The 22,838-nt window shown below is 39.9% G+C and overlaps 1 protein-coding gene across 1 annotated transcript in view; it reads left to right on the forward strand.

Moving 5' to 3' along the window:
• Nucleotides 1-21,487, forward strand: part of enc2 (ectodermal-neural cortex 2) — a 39,914-nt gene extending 18,427 nt beyond the window's left edge. Inside the window, 14 exon segments of the mRNA XM_027278714.1 lie at nt 2,540-2,771; nt 2,859-2,964; nt 5,015-5,260; nt 6,601-6,690; nt 7,609-7,772; nt 9,763-9,816; nt 9,818-9,856; nt 9,858-9,906; nt 10,228-10,351; nt 10,354-10,423; nt 12,787-12,892; nt 13,000-13,143; nt 13,283-13,699; nt 18,723-21,487. Coding sequence (XP_027134515.1) covers nt 2,590-2,771; nt 2,859-2,964; nt 5,015-5,260; nt 6,601-6,690; nt 7,609-7,772; nt 9,763-9,816; nt 9,818-9,856; nt 9,858-9,906; nt 10,228-10,351; nt 10,354-10,423; nt 12,787-12,892; nt 13,000-13,143; nt 13,283-13,669 — 1,761 coding nt within the window. The 5' untranslated portion in view covers nt 2,540-2,589 and the 3' untranslated portion in view covers nt 13,670-13,699; nt 18,723-21,487.
• The last annotated feature ends 1,351 nt before the right edge of the window (nt 21,488-22,838 follow it).

A 22,838-nucleotide genomic window follows, 5' to 3' on the forward strand; every position in this document is an offset into this window, starting at 1 on the left:
GACTACAAAACGCTCATCTGAGATACTTCTTCCTGTGAACTCTTATCGTGTTGCTTCATGCAGGAAATATAAACATGGACAACTTGGTGAAAAACGTGACTTCATTATCAACGTCAGAGTTCAAATAATAAATGAATGTTGTCCACCGGTCACAGAAGTCAAATGAAGTGTCACAGTGAGAATGGTCGCTCGCCCTCCTGCCCACTCATATACCACCCCTGGCAAAAATGATGCAATCACCAGTCTTGGAGGATGTTCATTCAGTTAATTTAATTTAATTTTGTAGAAAAAAAGCAGATCACTGACATGACACAAAACTAAAGTAATTTCAAATGGCAACTTTCTGGCTTTAAGAAACACTACAAGAAAAAAATAAGAAGAAAATATATGGAATCACTCAATTCTGATCACACCTTGGAGAGCTGTTGCACCAAGTGGATTGACATGAATCATGGCTCCAACACGAGAGATGTCAATTGAAACAAAGGAGAGCATTATCAAACTTCTTAAAGAGGGTAAATCATCATGCAATGTTGCAAAAGATATTGGTTGTTCACAATCAGCTGTGTCTAAAATCTGGACCAAGTACAAACAACATAGGAAGGTTGTTAAAGGCAAGCATACTGGTAGACCAAGGAAGACATCAAAGCGTCAAGACAGAAAACCTAAGGCAATATGTATTGAAAACAGAAAATGCACAGCAAAACAAATGAGAAAAACTGTCAGAAACTGCCTAAAGTAAATTAGATTTACATACAGAAAAGCTAAACGAAAGCCATCATTAACACCTAAACAGAAAAAAAACAAGGTTTCAATGGGCTAAGGAAAAGCAATCATGGACTGTGGATGACTGGATGAAAGTCATATTCAGTGATGAATTGCGAATCTGCGTTGGGCAAGGTGCTTTTTTGGAACTTTTGTTTGGTGCCATTCCAATGAGATTTATAAAGACGACTGCCTGAAGAAAACATGCAAATTTCATTGATGATATGGGGCTGCATGTCAGGTAAAGACACTGGGGAGATGGCTGTCATTACATCTTCAAGAAATGCACAAGTTTACATTGACATTTTGAACACTTTTCTTATCCCATCAATTGAAAGGATGTTTGGGGATGATGAAATTTTTCAAGATGATAATGCATCTTGCCATAGAGCAAAAATTGTGAAGCAAGACACATAAGGTCATTGTCATGGCCTTGCAAATAGTCGGGCTCTCAATCCAATTAAAAATCTGTGGTGGAAGTTGAAGAAAATGGTCCATGACAGGGCAACCTGCAAAGCTGATCTGGCAACAGCAATCCAAGAAAGTTTAAGCCAGACTGATGAAGAGTACTGTTTGTCACTCATTAAGTCCCTCAGAGACAGCACGCTGTTATAAAAGCCAGAGGTGGTGCAACAAAGTACTAGTGGTGTGTTGAAGTGTTCTTTTGTTTGTTTTTCATGATTCCATAATTTTTTCCTCAGAATTGAGTGATTCCATATTTTTTTCCCTCTGCTTGGTCTAAAAAGGTAACTGTTACTGACTACCACAATTGATTTTTTTTGTGTTTCTTAAAGCCAGAAAGTTGCCATTTGAAATGACTTTAGTTTTGTGTCACGTCTGTGATCTGATTTTTTTTTTTTTTTTTTTTTTTTTTTTTTCTACAAAATTAAACAACTGAATGAACATCCTCCAAGACTGGTGACTCCATCATTTTTGCCAGGGCTTGTAGAAACATATTAGCAAATTTTGGCACAGATATATGATTAATCAGCAACAGTAACTTCCTACTTTTTTTAATGTCTGGTTGTGAATGACTGAACGGTGTGTCGATTTCTTTAGTTGCTGCCGCAAGGAACTCCTTTTCTTTTTGTAAAGAATGGTCTGGTGTATCCTATGCTAAAGGAGATAAGAAAGGAAGCATTGAAGATCCTTTCCTCAACAGTTAGAGAATTCAAACAGCTCTACTTCCAGGTTATTTCACTCAGTTAGGAACCTTCCTGAGCAAAACTGACTATTCAACTGTACCCCAGGTTTTAATCCTGGGCCCTCACAGTGTAGAGACTTCTCTGAATCTTTGAATTATTTTATGAATTGTAAATGGTGAAATCATAAAATGTCTTGAAACTGTGCGTTGACAAACATTGTTCTTAAACTGTTGGACCATTTGCAGTTTGTGTTGAACCTTATCTCATCTATACTTTTAAGGACGCCCCTTTCATACTCAACCATGATATTATCACCTGTGGAAGCTTCCGCACAGGTGTTTATTATAGGGGGATATAATAATGTAACTAATTATCTTGTACATAGATATTACATTAATTGTACAGCATGCTTTACAATGACATGGGTGTCATAATGTCAACATACTGTGTTCTGTCATTGGTTTAGTCCTGCTTAAAGTGGCATACTGTATGTCCAGCTGAATTCCAGCATGTAAAAGACAACTGTTAACATGATAACAACAGATAACACCTGATGCATAGTTTCAGGTGTCTCTGATTCATAATAAAAGATCATTACTATTTTTAATGTTCTTGTTGTCATTGAACAGTAGGAGAGATCGCTCCAAGAAACTCCCTGGAGGTGCCAAGCAAAGCTGCCATGTCGGTGACTGTTCATGAGAATCGTAAATCACGCACCAGCACAGGATCCATGAACATCTCATTGTTCCACAAGCCTTCACATCCAGACAGCGTCCTGACCCACCTGAACACTATGAGGAAGCAGTGCATGTTCACTGATGTCACTCTGTGGGCCGGGGATCGCTCCTTCCCATGCCACAGGTAGCATCTGTTCTTCTTCCTGGTATCTGTCTAACCTCTGGAACCTTTACAGTTCAGTTCACTGACGCAGCACTTTGCTTCTTGCAGGGCTGTCTTGGCAGCGTGCAGTCGTTATTTTGAGGCGATGTTCAGTGGAGGGCTTCGTGAAAGTCTGGACAGTGATGTCAATTTCAGAGACAGCATACACCCTGAGGTACTGTTGTTGTTACTGATTCACTATTTCTCATGCTGAATTGTAATCCTGTGACCCACAGCAGGATCTTTTTCTTCTTACACACCTTAGGGTTTTTTGCTTGAAGTTTTTATTTTATTTTTTTTACACTTTCAACATCCTGGGTTAGGGTAATAAAACTGGGTAATAACAATTACTCAGTTACTTCATATCTTTTTGTGCCACTACAATAAACTTGTATCAGCTCAGATTCATCTTGCGTGGCTCCTGAAAAACAACTCACAGCCAAGCCTCTGAATTAGACATGCCAGCTGGCTCTGACGGTGCTCAATGGAGCCAGTATGAGTGTCCGTTTCAGAAACGTGAAACTCTATACATCACCAACAGAGGTGGTGAATGAGAACTGATCAATATACATAAAGAAAATATAAGCGACTCACCAGGCAAAAGTGACACATCACATCTTTTACAACTTCACCTACTAGTTTCATTGACTAAATGGCTAGCACCAAAAAGCAGCATGTGTCTAGGAGTAATGATGCTATGAAGGTGTGGACTAAGGGCTCAGACTAAGTGCTGTAAGGGTAAATTGCATCAGAAAGCTCTTTGGATGAATGCATGCAGAGAGTTCAGTTTCCAACTATTTTTGTAAAACTGAGCTGAAGTCCAGTTGCCCCAGCAGTCAGAAGAAATTAGGTGGGGTGTTCAAGTGGTGTACACATCCCGCTTTCCACTGTGTCCACTGATTTAAGGGGCTCAGTGCTGTTTGATTTTCATATTTATAGGAGAATGACCTGTAACTACTGTTTAGTTATTGCCTTCACCCCAAGCTCAAACATTTATTTCTATAGCATCTTTCATGCAAACATGCAGCTCAAATGCTTTACAGAGCAAATAAAAAACAGAAATGGACAACAATAAATTGAATCTAGCAGAAACAGTGATACATAACAAGAAATGAAGCCATACAATTATAAAAATAAAGCTATTAAGAAAAACAACACAAAAAAAGTATAAAAATCAAGACCAATTCAGCAAACTCAAAACTACAACAGTAAAACCTATAATTGTTCAAAGTAAATGAAAACATATACAGTGAATAAACTCAGGGGATAAAAAGTAAAAGAAAGGATGGTAAAGGTTCAGCAGCGGATGGTGAGGCTTAAAACATCTCGATGTTTTGTTTTAAAGATGGAAAGATGGAGGCCACACTAAGTAAAGGTGACTCCCAGTATATTTCTGTCGAGGTCCATGGCACGACCAGGAGCTCAGCTGCCGAGGATCTGAGGGACCTGCTTGGTCCACCAATGTAGCATATCTGAGAGATAGCTCAGTGCCAGGCCATTCAGTAACTTATAACTAACCATAATAAGTAATAGTAATACGCGACCGATACAGAGATTTTAAAATGGAAGTCATTTGTCTGATCTGTCTGATCTTTGTAAGTAATCCGGCAGCAGAGTTTTTTGTTTTAGGGAGAGTGTTACAGTAATCGAGCCTCAAGGTTATAAATACAGGAATAAATTTTTCTGTGTCTGTGTAAGGAAAGGTCTGGCTTTTGTGATACACTACCCGTCCAAAAAAAAAGTCACACACTCAAATATTTGGATCACCTTTACAGTAGCTGTAGTATGGCATGCATTCGCCGTGGCATTGTTTTGATATGCTTCTGCAATGTCACAACATTTATTTCCGTCCAGAGTTGCATTCATTTTATACCAAGGTCTTATATTGATGATGGAGTGAACCTTAAACTGAGGTCATAATCCACAGTAACTCTCAGGTTTTTGACCTGGTCGTCCGTGTGAACGGTCAGGGACTAAAGATGCTCAGACAGGCATCTCTGGGCTTTAGGTCCAAATATCATGATTTTTAGTCTTATCCTGATTCAGCCGAAGAGTATTGTTTGCCACCCAGTCATTTATCATCTAAGCAATGTACTTCAGTTGGACTTGGATGTCATGATGACATTGATGACTTTTTTTTATTACTGTACTTAAGTGTTAAGGTGTAGTCATTGTGTCACACAGTTGTTGTACATATTGTAATGTTGCTGTTTTCTACTTTTCAGGTATTGGAGCTTCTGCTGGACTTTGCCTATTCTTCACGAGTCATCATAAATGAGGAGAATGCTGAGTCGTTGTTAGAGGCGGGTGACATGTTACAGTTTCACGACATCCGGGACGCAGCAGCAGAGTTTTTAGAAAAAAACCTGCACTCCTCCAACTGCCTGGGGATGATGCTGCTATCCGACGCCCATCAGTGTAAAAGGCTGTATGAGCTGTCCTGGAGGATGTGTCTGTTACACTATGAGACGGTAAACACAACAATCATTGTTTAATCATTATTCAATCATTATTCAATCACTGTTCAATCATTGTTCAATGATTGTCGTCAAAGAGACAAACAGAACCACAGAAGGATTCAACCCAAAGTGTTTGATGTGTAGATGTGTACCATAGATTTATGACATTTTCTGAGTCTCTTCTATTTAACTTTTACAGTAATTACTGGATTTGTTGGAAAGTGTATCGTAGTGTATTTGATAGGGAAGTTGAGACTGAATAAACTTTATTTATTATTAGTGGAGGCAGAGATCTATACATCTAACAGCCACGAGAGGCACGCCAAGCTCTCTCAGACGAGCTTCAGCTTTACTGTAGCTGGAAGATGAAATTAAAATCAAACTTGGCATGAGTGCAGATATAAAAGCATGAGGCTGTGATGGAATTGATTTGGCTGCTGACTGTGCTTTCCCTGTTGGTAAAATAGAGTGAAATAGTATTTAATTGGTTGGTTCTGTAATATATGAGATTTCACAGATGACCTCATACAGCACAAGCAAAGATGCTGAATAAACGGTTTGCTTTCTGCTGCAGAGCTGCCTCATCATAAACAGCACAATTTCACATTTGTGCAACCATCAAATGGAGTTTTAAAATGGCAAATGGACTGTTCTTATTGTTATAAGTACAGTTTCTAGTCTTCCGACCACTCAAAGCACTTTTACAGTACGCATCTCATTCACACACGTTGGCAGTTTGAAGAGCTAACCATTCATTCAAGGTGTAGTGGTCCACACAAGGTGCCAACTGCTCATCAGTTTAAGGAGCTAATCTTCAGTACAGTATCTTGCCCAAGGCATGCAGATTGGTGGAGCCAGGGATCGAACCGCCGATCATCTAATTAGTGCACGGCCCACTCTACCTCTGAGCCACAGCCACCCTGGCTTTAAAGCACATGAGCACTGCAGCCATCTGCCTTCATCCCTCGCTCCAGTCTCCACAACATGCCAAATCAAAATGATTGCCATGCTTCTCTTCACAGTTCAGACCAGGATCTGAATGAACTAAATAAAGTACATAACACCTGTGGGTGTGACGTGCCTGGATGCAGCAGCTCTAATTCTCAGCTGTCCTACAGTATATTGAGTTCTTCCCTTTAGTTCTAACACATGGAGAGAACAAGTCTTTGACTTTAGTCTAACACTTGATGATGCGATTATATGGTCACAAAAGTATTAGACCAAGACAACTAAATAAAAGTATGCTTCCTCACTCAAGTAGAGTTTGCAGCTCCAAGATCCATGTGTAGCTGATATTCTAATTGATAGGTTTCATGTATGACACAAGTAATGGAAGTGTCTCTGTCTTTTAGGTAAGAGAATCAGAGGATTTCTATAACCTGTCTAAAGATAAACTGCTGGAGCTGATTCTTAGTGATGAGCTGGAGATAGAAGATGAACAGGTGAGTGATCAAGTGTCTTTTCACAAAAATCTTTATTACTTATAGTTTAGTACATTTTTATCCTTCATAGTTTTAGTCGATGACATCAATGAAAATTTTAGTCAACGTGTTTCCTTTGTTTCTCTCCAGCATTTGTGTATGTACAGTACAAAGGTTTGGACACATTCATTCAATCATTCAGTGTTTATTTAGTATTTTTATTATTTTCTACATTGTAGAAACATTAAGAGGTAGTGTCAGCATACAGTAAATAGCTGTATTCAGCTCTATATTTAATTAATAGTAATTAATATCATGACCAGAACTTCTCAGCTAAGTAAAGAGAATCAATGGTCCTACGTGATCATAATTTTGATCCTTTTTTTGTTTGTTTGTCTTCAGTGTTAATAAAACAAAAATCACAATAAACTTGAATGAAGGTGTGTTCAAACTTTTGACTGGTACTGTATGTGTGTGAGAGAGAAAGAGATGTCTTTAATGAAAGGTTATTCATTTTGGTGCTATTCAACAATAAGAACATGTTTGGAACAGTTCATTTGATCTGGGCTGAAGAGAGGCTGTGACAGCTTCTAGCAGGATCAGCCCTGTGGAGAGTAACTCATTAATGGTGCTGCCAGTTGTGCTCCCATTATACATAAAGTGGTGGTTTGTTGGCTGGATGGGGTGAATGCTAAGGCTTCCTGGCATCTCTCAATGCAGACACATTTCTATACCCTATCATTGTCCCTAATCGTCTCAAATTAGTCTCCAATTGTTTCTGAAAACCAGCAAACGACAACAACAACCACTTTTTGTTTCCACTGTGCATTTAGTTCTATGCATTACAGCAGATGGTGGGGTGATAACGTCTGTAACCAGAGCGGCTAAAAGCTTCTTTATGAATATTTGATGTTTGATCATCATTTTGACTTTTGACAGGTTGTGTTTAACTCTGTGATGCGATGGGTTCGATATGACTTGGAGGGTCGGCGTCACCATTTACCAGAGCTGCTGAGGGGAATCAGGTTGGCCCTGCTGCCATCTGAATGTCTGCTGGAGGCTGTAGCCTGTGAAGAGCTGGTCATGGCCGACAAGAGGAGCCGGTAGGCTGTCAGGGACTTAATGAGTCAATAGAAAGCTCTGGTTTTTATTTATTCCACTGTGTTCGGTCTGATTAGAACATTTGAAGTCACACATTTAAAGTGTTACACTGTGTGTGTATATATATTTGGTTACCATACACATTATACACACACACACACACACACACACACACTACAGTATGACCAACATCTCATATTCCTGTTTAGGTCATTCATATCCAGAAAACAACATCTCATATTCCTGTTTAGGTCATTCATATCCAGAAAAGATACACATTTGTATAAAGCACATTTTCTGTAAATTCATGAATGAATTTTCTTTTATAGTTTTTGCTGTTTTCTGCTCTGTGTCGAGCGTCTCTAATACAAACCACGTCCATGCGACAGAGGTAGCTGCTCTTTTAGGTACAAGCTCCTTGCTTTGTCTTTGCTGGTCGGAGAGTGATTTGTGACCCAACGAAATAAACGACAGAACCATAGATGTAACCATAGATATTTTTCTATATACAGTAGTTATATTCTGTAAGATGGTGTTAATATCTTGCAGCTGGTAACTCGAGGTGTATCAGAGGAGTTTGAGAATTTTCTTGTGGGAGTAGGTGTGGGTGGGTGGCACGGCGCAGTAGGCGAGAGACAGTATTATATCGTAGTATTATAAAAATCAAACCCCAAAACATGATTGTACCTTATTTCACTCTATTAGCAGTATAGGGGATTTATTTTAAGAAAAAAAGGGATGTATTTATTGCCTCCAAATATGAATAAACATGAAGTAAAGGCATACATGTCTTTTGCCCCATAATGTCAGTTAATTAGTCAAAGTAATGTAATTTATTCTCAGAGATGAGGGGGAGGATTAGGCATTTCATTTATTAAGCAGAAAGCAAATAGTCTATAATTTGAGAGCGTACATTGCTCTGTTACCTGTATACCTTCTCTGTCAAATCAAATCAGATTTTATTTGTATAGCCCAAAGTCACAAAGTACATTTGCCTCAGAGGGCTTTACAATCTGTACAGGGAGTGACACCCTCTGTCCTTAGACCCTCAGTTCGAGTGAGGAAAAACTTGCCACAAAAACCTTTAACAGGGAAAAAAGGTGGAAGAAACCTCAGGAAGAGCCACAGAGGAGGATCCCTCTCCCAGGACGGACAGACGTGCAATGGATGTCACGTGTACAGGACAATCAACACAAACATATTGTACAATTACAATGAATGATAAAATGACAATGAATTACATGATGATAAAATGACAATGAATTACAATGAATGATACAATGATTACAGTAGCAGTGGAACCTGTGATAGAGATAGAGAGACACAGATGCACAGCAGCAGCAAATCATCAACTAACTATAAACTGTAATGGAGATATGGTAGCAGTAATGACAGTGGTAATATGTGTAGTGGACGTCATGCAGGACCACAGCAGCAGCCACGATCCATGAGAACCTGCTGGATGACAGAGCACAGAAACTCCAGGAAGAAGTTTAGTTAGTAACATGTATTAACATGCATTAAGTTCTCTGTGCTTGAAAATATTCACATATGTAATGGACAATACAATTGACAGACGGCAGCGAGCGGCGATATTCTGCTAGTTATCAATCGGTGATGGTGTCATCTCTCAGGCGGATAAGAAAATGTTTTTAATAAAAAATCAAATAAATATAAAAAGGTGTTACCAATTACGTTAATATACCTGCACAAGTGAAGCCTGTTTGTTCTTCTCCTTTCCTCTTCTGTCTCCTCTCCTCTCCTAATATTTTCTCTCTTTCAGAATTGAATTCTGACTGAGGAATGAGGAGATGTCCATCTGGGCAGCTGGTGCTCTTGATAAGCGTCCAACCCCATTTTATAATTGAACTTGTTTTGAAAGGAGACCTGTGGGAGTTGAGACATTTTGCAGGCCTTACTGTTTATAGAGAATTAGGACATTAAGCAAATGCTCCTTCATCTCTCAATCCATGTTTTAACTCTCGTTTACAGGTCAATAGTAGAGGAGGCAATGCAGTGTAAGAAGAGAATCCTTCAGAATGGTGGTAGTGACTAGTCCCTGTGCTCGACCACGAAAGCAGGACACACACTGCTATCCTGGGAGGCCAGACCTTCATGTGTGACAAGATATACCAGGTGAGACTTATGACACCCTGTCATTGTATTCTGATTGCCTATTGGGTGTCAAACGCATACCTGGTAATCACAGCTTTAGTTCAAATCTCAAGAAGTAGAACTGAATACATTAATTGGCTGGTTTGTGGTTTGATTCCAGGGTGAACATTTAATGTTTTTCTCTCAGATGTTGCCTATTTATATACATCCAGAAGATGAACCCTAAATATATCAGAAAACTGAAACCTACATCGACATCTGACCCAAATTCTGCCTGAAATTCTGTTTTTTTTCCGGACTACCTGTAGCCTCTTTGTGTGTGTTGGTGTGATCCATTTTTAGGTTGACCACAAAGCCAAGGAGATCATACCTAAAGCAGACCTCCCCAGCCCCAGGAAAGAGTTCAGTGCATGTGCCATCGGGTGTAAGGTTTACGTGACAGGAGGAAGAGGATCGGAGAACGGAGTGTCAAAGACGTCTGGATCTATGACACCGTCCATGAAGAGTGGTCTAAAGGAGCACCAATGCTAATAGCAAGGTGAGTTACATGTGTTTCATTATAAACTCACAAACAAAGTGATCTGAGATCCACACAAAAGTTTATGTCTGAGTGACTACCTCTCCTTTGCCAAGATAATTCATTGTACTGACAGGTGTGGCATATCCAGATTGCTTCCATCTTTTCTTTATTAATTGAAGGAACTGGGTTGAATCCAGCTGGTTACTTGCTTAAAGGATGACCGAGTCAGTCTAAAGGACCACAATCACAAGAATGTTGTCTCTATAGCTGGTAGAGGGAGCTTCTAGAGGTTTAGTGGCCCAATAAAAAATCCCTGTGGCACATTATGGTGATTTTCAAGATCTGTCATCACCAATGGCAACAACATAGCTTAGCCCACAGGCTGCACCAAGAGCAGCAGAACCCAAAGTGATGTTTGACCTGACTTCTGAGTCAGATTTACATTAAACACATTTATCAGTGTATCATTGTAATCTGTACTGAAGGATGCCTAAAAACAGCTTTCTCAATAATTTGACAATGAAAATTACTAATTAACTATTCAATAGTGAAGGTTGCAGGCTGCGTTTCTTTGGGAATAAAAGTCTTCAGTGATGATCAGCACATCCATATCCAAACAGCTGAAAACATTTTAAGAAATCTGACTGGTAGAGTGTCAAAACTTTTAGAAAACATTCTTGCAGAGTGGTACACATTCATGTCGCTGGACAAAGCCCAACTTAAATGATAGTATTATCCATTTCATTCAGTTTGATGTGTTATCGTTCTGTCAGTTGCAATGGGTAAGTCATGTGGGTCCTCTTGGTTTTCAATTTGCTTACTTAGTTTTTCTCATTTCCTGGACAGTTATGGGTTCAGGATTATGTTGCATGATGCTCATGCTAGACACCCAACAATTGAGCCACGATAGCCCATCTGACATAAGACTTACACACTCATTACAGTATGCTTACAATATGTTATGTCAAGAATTTCATGATCTGTTGTTCACCAGGACATAAAATCAACGATATGACCAACATCTCATATTCCTGTTTAGGTCATTCATATCCAGAAAAGATACACATTTGTATAAAGCACATTTTCTGTAAATTCACGTCTCTAATACAAACCACGTCCATGCGACAGAGGTAGCTGCTCTTTTAGGTACAAGCTCCTTGCTTTGTCTTTGCTGGTGGAGAGTGATTTGTGACCAACGAAATAAACGACAGAACAATAGATGTAACCATAGATATTTTCTATAACAGTAGTTATATTCTGTAAGATGGTGTTAATACTTTGCAGCTGGTAACTCGAGGTGTACAGAGGAGTTTGAGAATTTTCTTGTGGGAGTAGGTGTGGGTGGGTGGCACGGCGCAGTAGGCGAGAGACAGTATTATATCGTAGTATATAAAAATAAACCCCAAAACATGATTGTACCTTATTTCACTCTATTAGCAGTATAGGGGATTTATTTTAAGAAAAAAAGGGATGTATTTATTGCCTCCAAATATGAATAAACATGAAGTAAAGGCATACATGTCTTTTGCCCCATAATGTCAGTTAATTAGTCAAGGTAATGGTAAATGGACTGTACTTATATAGCGCCTTTCTAGTCTTCCCGACCATCAAAGCGCTCTAAACTTCATATCTCATTCACACATTCACACATTCATACATGATGGCATTGGCTACCATGCAAGGTGCCAACTGCTCATCAGTTTGAGGAGCTAACCATTCATACACATTCACACACCGATGGCACAGCCTTCGGGAGCAATTTGGGGTTCAGTATCTTGCCCAAGCCACAGCCGCCCAATGTAATTTATTCCCAGAGATGAGGGGGATTTCAGGGGGGGATTAGGCATTTCATTTATTTAGCAGAAAGCAAATAGTCTATAATTTGAGAGCATACATTGCTCTGTTTCTATATACCTTCTCTGTGCTTGTAAAATATTCACATATGTAATGGACAATTACAATTGACAGACGGCAGCGAGCGGGGATATTCTGCTAGTTATCAATCAGTGATGGTGTCATTCTCTCAGGCGGATAAGAAAATGTTTTTAATAAAAAATCAAATAAATATAAAAAGGTGTTACCAATTACGTTAATATACCTGCACAAGTGAAGCCTGTTTGTTCTTCTCCTTTCCTCTTCTGTCTCCTCTCCTCTCCTAATATTTTCTTCTCTTTCAGAATTGAATTCTGACTGAGGAATGAGGAGAATGTAGTTTGCCTGCTAGTAGAAAATGATTCTTGGGTACAACTAAACTCAGTGATATCAGAAAACACACTATACATATCAATCCAACCAGTCAGCAGGTGCCTTTACAATGTGTACACACACACACACACACACACACACACACACACACATAATGTGGGTATTCTCTTCGCCAGGTTTGGCCATGGTTCTGCTGAGTTGGAGAATAGTCTCTATGTGGTTGGAGGTCATACAGCCATAGCTGGTGTTTTTCCTGCTTCACCATCTGTCTCCCTCAAACAGGTCAGAATAAATGTAGAGTTCACTGTTCAATATTCATAAATGTACAAACCTAATCATATGCAGCTTCTTATTGAAAGCAAAGATGAAATGTTTTAATGTTTATGTAGGTGGAGCGGTATGACCCTCTCAGTAATAAATGGACTATGATGGCCCCTCTAAGAGACGGGGTCAGTAATGCAGCCGTGGTCAGTGCCAAACTCAGACTGTTTGTTTTTGGAGGGACTACCATACACAGAGACAAGGCGTCCAAGGTTGGTTATCTGTATATTTATCTTCCTGACCCACACTTTGTAATTGTGTCTGAAATATCCCTGCCTTAATGTGTTCGAAGATCAGCACTACAAACAGTGTTAGTGATGCACCTGAACACTGTCTGTCTTCTCTCTGTAGGTCCAATGGTATGACCCCGTGGGTAACCGCTGGAACATTGCGGCTGAATGCCCTCAGCCTTGGCGCTACACAGCAGCTGCTGTCTTAGGGAGCCAGATCTTCATCATGGGTGGTGACACTGAATTCACCGCTGCCTCAGCTTATCGCTTTGACTGTGAAACCAATCAGTGGACTCGTGTGGGCGACATGACGTCCAAACGGATGAGCTGTCACGCTGTGGCCTCAGGAAATAAGCTGTATGTGGTAGGAGGTTATTTTGGGACTCAGCGGTGTAAAACGTTGGACTGTTACGACCCCACGTCGGATAGTTGGAACTCCATCACTACTGTGCCTTATTCACTGATCCCCACCGCCTTTGTCAGCACATGGAAGCACCTACCTGCTTAACTGGGAGACGCCAGGAGCCAGTCATTCCAGGTACTTTCTGAAGTTCTAAGTGCAGGTCTAGAACTGCGGTGTTACTCACATACACACTACATGTGACCTGAAGTGTAATTATCAGCTTTAAGTCTGTTTTCGTTTGTCTTACTACAATGACTGCATGTTTGGCTCTGAGTGCAGCCAAAACGAGGGTGATGTACGCAATGAATGTTTCCTGTGTAGACGCAGATAGAAGATTGAAACTGCTGCTGCTCCTGTGTACATTCACATCCACCTGTGTCTTTACAGGGTGGACAGCAAAGAGCTACTTGCAGATTGCAACCAACTGAATACCGCTTCCAAGTGTGCAGTAGAAACTATGGTGGCTGTGAAACCCACAAAATACTCGATCTAGAGTCAGTATTTAGTTTGTCCTTTCCAGGCTAATGTAGAAACACGGTGGTTCAAAATGGTGGACATACACTGTTTAAAAATAAAAACTTTATGGTGAAAAACTGTCAAACCATGACAGTAAAAGAATGTATGCCATGAAATATGACAGTACTTTATTGTACAATCAGTCATATTTTAAAACTAAAATTATAATTTTAAGGGAATTTTTACAGAATAAAATATTTTATATTAGAGATTGATTGTACAGTAAAACAGTAATATGTCATGGCAAAACCTTAATTTATAATCTCTTTTTATCCTAATATTAAGAAAAAGTTATATTATATTTATTATGATAAAATTCTGGCAACCACAGCTGACAGTTTTTACCATAAAATATTTTATGGCAAAACAGTAATATTTAATGCCATATTTTACAGTCTTTTACCGTCATGGTTTGGCAGACATTTTGAAATATGCAATAAAACAGCAACCTGCCAACCACAGCTGCCGCACTAATTTTGCCACATCATGTTATCTCATGACCTATTCTTTATAATATTATTCACAGTGAGCCAACAATTCCCACCATGAGCATGTACTTAGTGACAGTGGCAAAAATATCGCTGCCATATTGTATAAAAAAAGCTCCCTAAATCTTTTACACAGGACCTTAAAGTGACTCTAGTCTAGTTTATCACATTGTATTTGTATAGTAAAGATTGGCCATTGGTCCCAGAGGCTACCTCACTCTAGAAGGTTTTTTTTTAAGGCTTTTCTCTCATTGATAGCAATCAACAATATTACCCAAAGTCAGAATCTAGATTTCATAAACCATGATATGATTGAAATTCTGAAACCATAATGACATCAGTTCATACAGTACATGATGAGGAGTCTGTACTGAGATAAAGGAGTGAAGAAGCTTTCTTCCTGAGGTTAAGTTCTCCTTGAGGTAGCATATAAATATCCTCCAACCATATTCACTCTGTGAGCCTTCTCTTCTCCAGTACATCGTCAGCCCCCTCCTTCCCTTTTCACCTGCCCCCACCCCTTCAAAAATTCATGTTATGTAACTGGATTCCCAGAGCAGGCTGCTCCTCTCAGATCCAACTCGTGTGTCATACAAACAGCTCCTGTGTTTCCACATCATTGTGTGGGGAAAATAGGCTTTAAGGGGCTCCAAAAGATGTAGTTGCAGCAGGATTATGATCAGTTTGGGCAAAAACAATTCATATAATTGTTCATACTAAAAAATTTAACTCTTGTTAAATTCTTTTTTCTTTGTTCAGTGCCTCTCCTCTGGGCAAAGCACATCAAGTTTTCAGGAGGTTTTGTCCCAGTGGAGCGAAAATCCAGGGATGTCAGGTTACAGTCACAGGAAGTGATGTAGGAGATGTGTGATATAAAAGTCACAAATTCCTTCAAACCCACAATTCATTCACTCCCTTTGTGTGCACCGCTCATTGGGTACATAAATATTTGTTACGTCTTCCTCTCTCTGTAGCTGGTCCTCATTCCTGACCTTGTCCTGCTTTAGCTGTGATATAATACTCGGTGGTGGATCAGACTGAAGTTGATTACCACTTTCACTTGCAGCACTCAGGGCAGCAGTAACAGCCAACACTCCCATGGGTCAGCAGTGAGCCTGGCTAATTGAGAATTGACTGAGTGGGCAGTTTTTGCTTCACTTTGTTTTTATGGTTATAATTTATTCATCAACAAAACAGGACACAAGGCAAGACATAACCCATTAAAACCCATTTGCTCATCTTATTATTATTATTATTATTATTATTATTATTATTATCATTATTATTCTTATTAACATTATTATTCTTATCATCATTATTATTATTATTATCATTATTATTCTTATCATCATCATTATTATTATTAACATTATTATTGTTGTTGTTGTCAATGGAAACCAGAGAGTGAGCTTCTCACATTCCCTCACAGGGGCACATGCCTGTTTAAGATCACTGTATTATGGACTGTTGTCCTCAGGGCGTGGTGTACTGCAGCAGAGAAGCAGTAACTGATGCAGCTGTAGGAGTCCCTGGGCAAACAAACTCAATCAACTTATTCAGCACAATCACATAATCTAGGTTATAGTTTTATCTCTGTGTTGCCTTTACACACCCCGGTCAGACTGCCAACACAGCTGAAACAAACATGTAAAGGTATGATTTACTGCAGGAAGTGCTGTCTCCATTGTTGGGATGTGGACCTTTTTGATGATGTAGGTAGGCAGGTATAACAGACATGTTTTATCTCCATGTCTACCTTCTATCAGCTGACACGCTGTGCCAACTTTCAGCAACACGGGAACACAGGCACTGCTGCTTCATCTCAAGGAAAAACTTCCTTTAAGAGACAGAAACCCTAGAGCAGAACTCAGCTCATGGTGAACGACCACTGGCAGGAGAGAGGCAGAGATGCACAGCAGCAATACAGTGGTCCCTCGTTTATCGCGGGGGATACGTTCTAAAAATAGCCCGCAATAAACGAAATCCGCTAAGTAAGTTTTACAATTATTATACATGTTTTAAGGCCGTAAAACCCCTAACCACACACTTTTATACACCTTTTTACACGCATTTTGTACAGTACTTCCTTAATCAGGACGCAGTGCGGTTCTCCCTTAGCCAATTTAGGACGCAGAACACAATGCGCGTTCATACTGTTCAGTACGCAGTAAAAAAAAAGCATGCAAAATTACACTGATTAAAAATCCGCGAAACAGCGAGTCCGCGAAAAGTGAACCGCGATATAGCGAGGGACGACTGTAATAATAATGGTATCTTCAACTAGAATTGAATGAAAAGATGATGACAGTAATATTGACAGTATTTGTAGTGGACGTCGAGCTGGACCACAGCAGCAGGCTCAACCACAATCCCTGTTCTCGGTGCTAAGAAGCTCTGTTAGTAATGCTGCTACAGTATACTGCTGGGGGACTTCTTATAATGCACTGAGCTCATGTCCCATTAATGAATGTTACTAACGGATGCGTCGGGACTCACCTGAGCCAGTTCTTACTCTGAGCTCTATTAAAAAGGAAAGTCTTCAGCCTACTCTTAAATGTACAAGGAACATATATGGAACAACATGGTGGTCATGTGTTTGGATTGAACATGTGACTTTAAAAGGACATTTCTGGCCTTTTCCAGCCTTTGTTTCCTTCCAGTATTTTAAACTAACACAGAATGTTATTATATCTGCACAGTAATAACACAAAATGCACACTTGAATATATTTGGTTTAAATATATTTGGACTGGTCTCCTTCCTCAAATCTTGAATATCTGGACATTTCTGTTTCACTTTTATATTTCAATCACAAATGATCATTCATCAACTCAGCAGTGTGCAGTATTCCACTCACTTCTTCCAATCTTGTACCATTTATCACCTTCAGCTTCTTCTCACAGGTCTCTGCCGTATCATTTTCACATTAACACTCATTACTCACACGTTACTCAATAAGGAGTTTGTTGTTTTGTGAGGTTTTGCAGTATTCCTGTACTACTTATCGATTATTTACAATCGTGTTGTTGGACATATTATAAGACTAAGACACAATACAACCTCTTATCTACAAGTGTTTCCAGAAATGTACTTTTCATACCAGGTTAACTAGATTCTACTAGATTATTTATACATATATAGTGTGTTTGACCAAGAAGCTATCCCCTCATACAACAGGAGACCTAACATACACTCATACTTCTCCCAAAGCAGAAGTTAAATATAATCAGTGGTAAAAAAAAGTTTTGGTGTGTGACTGCAGCCGTTTCGGGATTAAGAGTCCGTTCTTCTTTAGGCAAGAGCTGTCAGTGTTCACACAGGCTTAAGCTGATTCAGAATCTTCTCATTTCAAAGTCTCCTGCTGCCTGTCATCTCCACTGCAGCACACACACATATAATCCTCCTCCTCTTCTCAGCTCCCCAGCTCATATTTTCACTGCTCCTGCTCTCAGATCAGGCGTTACAATAGAAGCAACACAGATTTCATGCAGAGCTCTTCCTCATGTTAATACACGACAGCTGAGTAGTCAGCGTCGTTGTGCTCATGTTCATTCCACACACTCCACTCGGAGTGTGTGTGGCTTATCAGTGTTTGTGTGCCCATGGTGTGTGTTGGTGTGCACGCCAATGCATGTGTGAGTCATTGAAGGGATTAACAGTTGTATGAAAGGAATGGCTAAGAACATGTCAGGATTATATTACTGAGAGAGAGAATCTCATAAATACTGTGAGGAGCTGAAGTGTGAGAGAGGAAAGCAGTGAAGAAAGAGCTGAGAACACATTCTGCATGTTGTGTTTGCAGAGGAACCTCCCACAGATAGATATTCAAAACCACATTTCAAAGTTTGTTTGCCAAGACACACACACACACCCTCCTCTGTCTGAATACACCATCCTAAAACTTTGAAAGGAGCATGATGCCCAGCATATTTTATTCCTCCACCTTACACTCCTTAAATCAAGTATTCTCAACACGAGCCAATGACATCTAAGCTCCCAGACATGAAGAGTAAAGACAGACAGCTCATCTGTGTGGGCAGCAGTCACAGCAGGTGGAACACAGAAGAAACCAGAAAGTTTCTGTCTTTTACTGAGTCCGTTCAGAATAAATATATAGACAGTGCTCATTCTTCTTCCTCTTCTGTCTTTTTCAGGTGTTGACGAGAGAACAGCGGGCTGAAGGAGAATCTCTGAGACTCCACCCTGCAGTCAGCAGCTCCTTCCAAAAAACAAGCTGCATCTCACAGACTTGTAAAAAGTCCTGAGCGGCGGCCTTAACAAGCCAACAGCACAGCACCCAGGTCTTAACACACACAGAGAGAAATTCTCTCCACCTGATGCTCCCTGAATAATGTGATCTTCTCAAACAGACACTTTGAACCTGATGGACGGATGCTTTTGATGACCAATTGCTCACACAAACTGTTTTTTTTGTTTGTGTGTGTGTGCTTCTTTAATGTCTTATTAATCATGAAATTCACTACTAAATTCATTCCAGTGTAACGACTGATAAGCTGTAATCATCATCAGATGACGCTTGTATGAGCAGGACTGTGCTTCCTGTGAACCTAAATCCACTGCTGTGTCTCAATTCGGGCACTTCTATGTAGTACACTGTGTACTTCCTGGTGTAGTGCACTGATTTCGTCAGGGCAACGCCGTCTCAATTTGAGTACGGCCATTGGAAATGACGATCAAACATGTTATCGCTTCTCCTTCTTTGCCAAATTTCTGCCTTGCACAGCATTAGCGCCAAAATTTGACTTTTAGAATCAAAATCTAAAACGTATGTACAACTTCCGTGTGTACATTGTGGTATTCAACGCAACCTCTTCAGCAGCTTCCTCGGCCACTATTTGCACCATTATGGTGGTCCCTCCCTGCTACGTAGCCAAAATGGAGACCACTGAGGGCAACAAGTGTCCCGGTATTTGACCATCACGAGTGAACTGACTTTTCACAGACATGGACTCAGAGTAACAAGTGCAAGTCTCTTTCAGGTTACACACACACACACACACATTATATTTACTAGTATTACTAGTATTTCTAGCACCTCTGCACAAATACAGTGTTAATGAACTGGAGCTGAGAGTTTTAGGTCCCATCAAAAGAGAATTTAAACTGCCATCATCAACATGAAGCGTAATGATGTTGTTTTTTACAGGTTGGTGGACTGAGGCACTCTGTTCTCAGGGATGCTGAGGGTGTTTGTAGCTCTAGGTTTTATATGTGTTGTGTTTCTACACACACACACACACACACACACACACACACACACACACACACACACACACACACACACACGGCATCAATCAGATGAAATGATGCTGTCACATTGAAGCTAACATGAACAGAAATTTGTGTCCACCTGACCAACGTTGGTGTTTACTCTTCAGTCATCCGGAGCCCAGCAGACATTTTCAAAACACAAATTCAACATGAGGACACTCTCAGAAATAAACACTTGAGTGATACTGATGACATCATGCATCATAAGATGAAGGATGGAATAAATAACACAACCCTTGTTTGACCGCTCACGTCAACAGTATTGGTGTAAACGAAGAACAAATGTTTGTTCTTTATTATTAATTCCAACGGGTACCATGAGATGACATGCTAGTTTGCTGTAGCGTGAAGGCCCATGGTAAGACTGTCACAGTGTTACCTTCATGTTATTTTTGGGTGATGAGCTTGGATCTGATAATGGACCAAATATCTCTTATCTCATGTTGAGATGCAGTGTCAGATCTCTGCTGGTGCCTGGTGGAGCCTCAGTGGACAAAGACCTTTGAAATCACAACACTTACTTTGTACTTCACCTTTGCTGAGTGCAAGAGACTTTTACTGAGCTTTAAAATGACGTGTTTCATTACATGTACACAACATAGAAGCATTAGGAAACTTGTGAGAGCATGATCTGTGAATTTAGTTCAAAGGCACATACATACACATACATACACACTGCCATACATACATGTATGTCAGTTGAACATCTCAAGTTGCACATGCACTCCTTTTTGTATTTCCAGTAGCATGTTTTAGTGTTGAAGAAACCCATGGAACTGAAACAGTAGCACTAAAGCAGTGACACCGGGCGTCTTTTATTTCAGACATGCTGTTTATAGGACAGGTGTCGGAAGCACAGAGCAGTGTTGTGTCCTGCAGAAACCATCATCACTGCCAAAGTGCTGCTTGAAGAAGACGCTGTAGCTCTGTAACACCTATGCATTATCTTTTTATCAATGCATTCATTAGCAGAGGTGTGACATATTAAGTGTGAAATATTTTCTACATGCTGGAGATGACGGCTGTCATGGATGGACGTGGTTTCTGCAGGACACAGATCATCATGGTCAATGTGTTGTATCGTCTCTGTGGTGCTGTGCAGTCTTTTACATGTGTCCCTGCCATGAGGAGACTCCAGATTATCAAGTCGAGTCATTTTAATTATGTAACATAAAATCACAGTTTGCCTCCGAGTGCAGTGAGGATAAACTCCCCTAACACCCTTCAATGTGGGAAACAAACCTCAGGAAGATCCACAGAGGAGAGATCCCACTGTAAGGACAGCACACACACAACATGCCGGCCAAAGCAGAACAACAAAATCACACACACATTTGAATGACAAACCTTCTGCTACATGTTGATTCTAACACTGTAGAAATGTCTGAGTTTAGTTTGACTTTTGGCTTTCTGAGTTTCTGGAGTTGGATTTCAGCTACTGCACAGAAATGTTCCTAAATACAGTAAATACAGTAAATACAGCTGTTCTTTGGATGAAGTCAACAAGGTGTTTTTGAAATAACTGAGGATTTTTGAAATGATTTTGAAAAACTAAAGGAGCTTCTTTGTGGAAAGATGTTAGATATTGTATGTTTATACTGGTGATAATAAACACTGAATCACTTTTTAAACTCTGTGTGCTTCTTGAACGTCAAAGTAACTAAGAAAAATAAGTGCAATGAAAATCTTCCACATCAGAACTGTCCAGACCAGAATTATCTTTAAACTTTGAAGTCGTGTCTCCACTTCACACAGTACAACGTCAGGAGACATCAGTGCAACCACCAGGGTTGTGATAACAGCTGTCCATGTACATAAAGGCAGACACATACACTGCAATTATGTATTATGTAATTATTTACACATACTGTACTTGCATGTACTTAACAGTTAGCAGTGATGAACATGTACAGTGTAGAATTTAGAATACGGCAACAAATCAAATTTAAACCTAAAGCATAAAGAAATGAGCTGAAGCAGTTCAAAGCTCTGAAGTAAGATGCTGCAGATGTTTTATCAGTCTGTTGTAGCAAGTGTTTTACTTTATGCTGCAGTCTGCTGGGGAGGAAGTTTGGGAACAAAGCGCCTGCTTAAGGAGGCTGGCTCTGTGATCAGAGTGAGGATGGACTCTGGAGGAAGGGGTGGAGAGAGACACAGTGAGGATGGTGGATGCCATCCTGAACAACAGATCATCTTGATGGACCAAAGAAGTATCGGTGGTGGACAGCTCCTCTCTCTTCGTTGCAGGATGGACAGATGCAAAAGATCCTTTCTACCTACTGCCATCAGCTGACAGACAAGTGAATTTCCAATTGGGGAAATTAAAGTAATTTGTATTTGTAAACTGGCTTCACTTAAAAAAAAAGCTCTGTTGTGTTTAGTTATCAGAGATTTGACTCATGAACTGAACTGAATTACAAAGATAGTGTAATTTTGGATGAGAGAACATCAGTGTTGCATCAGACATCATGATGGTATCCACTTTCAACTTTCAAGTGATCAGAGACTCCAATATTCACAAAGAAAAAGATAAAACAGTTAAACTAGTGGCCTATGGAAGCCCCAAAGGACAAGTGTTGTACTATATAAAGGCGTGTAGAAGGGGCATTTTAAACAGCAACCAGAGGAAGAAAGGGAGGATGAGGATGAATGGGTGAAGGACACATGTGCCTGGATCATAATTATTTAAAATCATGTGTCTCTAATCGATGACTGCTGTAGTTCAGGAAGCAGAGCCTCAAGGCTGTGCCATCAGTGCGTGAATGTGATTGGCTACTTTCTGATGAGCATCAGTGTATGATGAATGGGTAAATGAGAGAGACAGAGAGTAGCATAAAGGTGAGCTCTAGCTCTATGAGCACAGTGCCTGTGTAGATACACTGCCTGGCCAAAAAAAAAGTCACCACATGGATTTAACTAAGCAAATCAGTAAGAGCCTTCCATCGGATATTTACTGCAGTGATTAATATGTTTCAGCA

The sequence above is a fragment of the Larimichthys crocea genome, chromosome V, assembly GCF_000972845.2.
Source record: "Larimichthys crocea isolate SSNF chromosome V, L_crocea_2.0, whole genome shotgun sequence".
NCBI lineage: Eukaryota > Metazoa > Chordata > Actinopteri > Sciaenidae > Larimichthys > Larimichthys crocea.